General features: G+C 41.7%; 1 protein-coding gene across 1 annotated transcript; it reads left to right on the top strand.

The window, feature by feature from the left end:
• Positions 1-1027, top strand: LOC124953082 (histone-lysine N-methyltransferase SETMAR-like). Its single transcript, XM_047503974.1, has 4 exons — positions 1-114; positions 179-320; positions 438-576; positions 649-1027. Exons 1-4 carry the CDS (start codon positions 1-3, stop codon positions 1025-1027), a joined length of 774 nt encoding a protein of 257 aa, XP_047359930.1.
• Positions 1028-1673: the final 646 nt, after the last annotated feature.

Genomic DNA, 1673 nt, shown 5'->3' with positions numbered 1-1673 from the left:
ATGGCAGATGAAAAGCATATTCGACATTGCATGCTTTACGAGTTACAGTTGGGAAGAAAAGCGAATGAGGCTGCAAAAAATATCTGTAGTGCCTTGGGTCAAGATACTTTTGGCGTAAGAAAATGCCAGCGTTGGTTTAAGAAATTTCGCGAGGCAAAATTTTTCGTTGAATGAAGAGGGTGGTCGAGGCCGTGTGTCTAATTTTGATCAGGAAACACTTCAGACTCTTTTGATTAGAAATCCTCAAATAATGCAACAAGAGCATGCGACAGCTTTAAACTGTTCGCAAAAAACTATTTGCAATCAATTGCGGTCACTTGGTAAGGTCCAAAAGTTTGGAAAGTGAGTTCCACATGAATTAACCGAAAACAACCGCAATCAAAGAGTCACAATCTGCAGTTCGCTCCTCTCTCGTCAAAATCGATTGCTGTTTTTAGAGAAAATTGTTACCGGAAATAAAAAATGGGTGCTTTATGTTAATCTGAAAAGACGGTTACAATGGTTGGACAAAAGCGAAGCACCGCAGCCCACGTCAAAGCCTGACTTGCATACGAAAAAGGTGATGTTGTGTGTTTGGTAGAATTTTAAAGGAATTCTTCATTATGAACTCTTACCAACCAACCAAATCATTACAAATGAAGTGTATAGTACACAATTGGAAAGTTTAGACCGAACTTTGAGAGAAAAAGAACCCGCGTTGATTAATCCGAAGGGCGTAATTCTTCATCACGATAACGCACGACCGCATACTGCAAGAATCACGGCGGAAAAACTACGTCAGTTGGGATGGAAAGTTCTCCCACAACCTGCATATTCTCCAGTAATTGCTCCATCCGATTATCATTTGTTTCGTTCCTTGCAAAATTTTTTTCTTGGAAAACATTTCAATAATGAAGAGTGCCTCAAAAACGCCTTGACCGAACTTTTTGAATCAAAATCACAAGAATTTTACAATAAAGAGATTAAGATGCTACCTGAGCGTTGGGCGCAAGTAGTTAAAAACAACGGCGAATATATCGTTGATTAAATTGTTTTATTTTGTTTAAATAAATTAGTTTTAAAAATGTATTGGAAAACGACATTAATTATTACTAAAACTGAGTTCACGTTAATGATTAATAAAACTACTAATGACTTTTTCTTTGTCGTGCGATATATGCAGTGTTAATGCACTGCGTATGAGCTTCGTTCACTTCGATGCAACCAACTACCCTGATGCAACCCTGACACAACCCTTTTTTTTGTTTCGTCAGGAGGAAAAACCTTCATAGGCCCCCTGAGCCCAGTGTCGGATTCAACCCGCCTGAGAATACTTTCAGGTTCGGATCGCCTACCGACTAAAAAACCTCCTGATCCTTATTACTAACACGCTGAGGAGAGAAGGGTGGGCGGGATCGCGCATATACGTATTACAAATTCGCCCAGTACGCCTCCTCGGTGAGCCAGGCCGGTATTCGCCTTGCTCTCATTCATTCTTCCTTCTCCATTAATACCAATACGGCGCACTCGGAGACGTAATTAATCCCTAACTATATACCTATTGGCCCTATTCCTACCCCATGGTGCTCTGACCAGGCCCATTCACGCCCATATACATACACTCACATCTAAAGGGAAGCGACGCTTAAGCCAGGCGCCGCCTGAGCCGCTCGGAGCCTTGCCCGAGGTGGCCG

This window comes from Vespa velutina, chromosome 11 (genome assembly GCF_912470025.1).
Source record: "Vespa velutina chromosome 11, iVesVel2.1, whole genome shotgun sequence".
In the NCBI taxonomy this organism is placed as follows: Eukaryota; Metazoa; Arthropoda; class Insecta; order Hymenoptera; family Vespidae; genus Vespa; species Vespa velutina.
The sequence above is the reverse complement of the archived record's forward strand: the minus strand, read 5'-3'. Positions and strand labels throughout refer to the sequence as shown.

What these genes read in the sequence shown, in the direction of transcription:
- LOC124953082 (XM_047503974.1), top strand. Translation starts at nt 1, where the DNA reads ATGGCAGATGAAAAGCATATTCGACATTGCATGCTTTACGAGTTACAG. An exon ending in TGGGTCAAGATACTTTTGGC is followed by an intron (nt 115 to 178) that starts GTAAGAAAATGC and finishes TTGAATGAAGAG; the next exon opens with GGTGGTCGAGGCCGTGTGTC. An exon ending in CAATCAATTGCGGTCACTTG is followed by an intron (nt 321 to 437) that starts GTAAGGTCCAAA and finishes TGCTGTTTTTAG; the next exon opens with AGAAAATTGTTACCGGAAAT.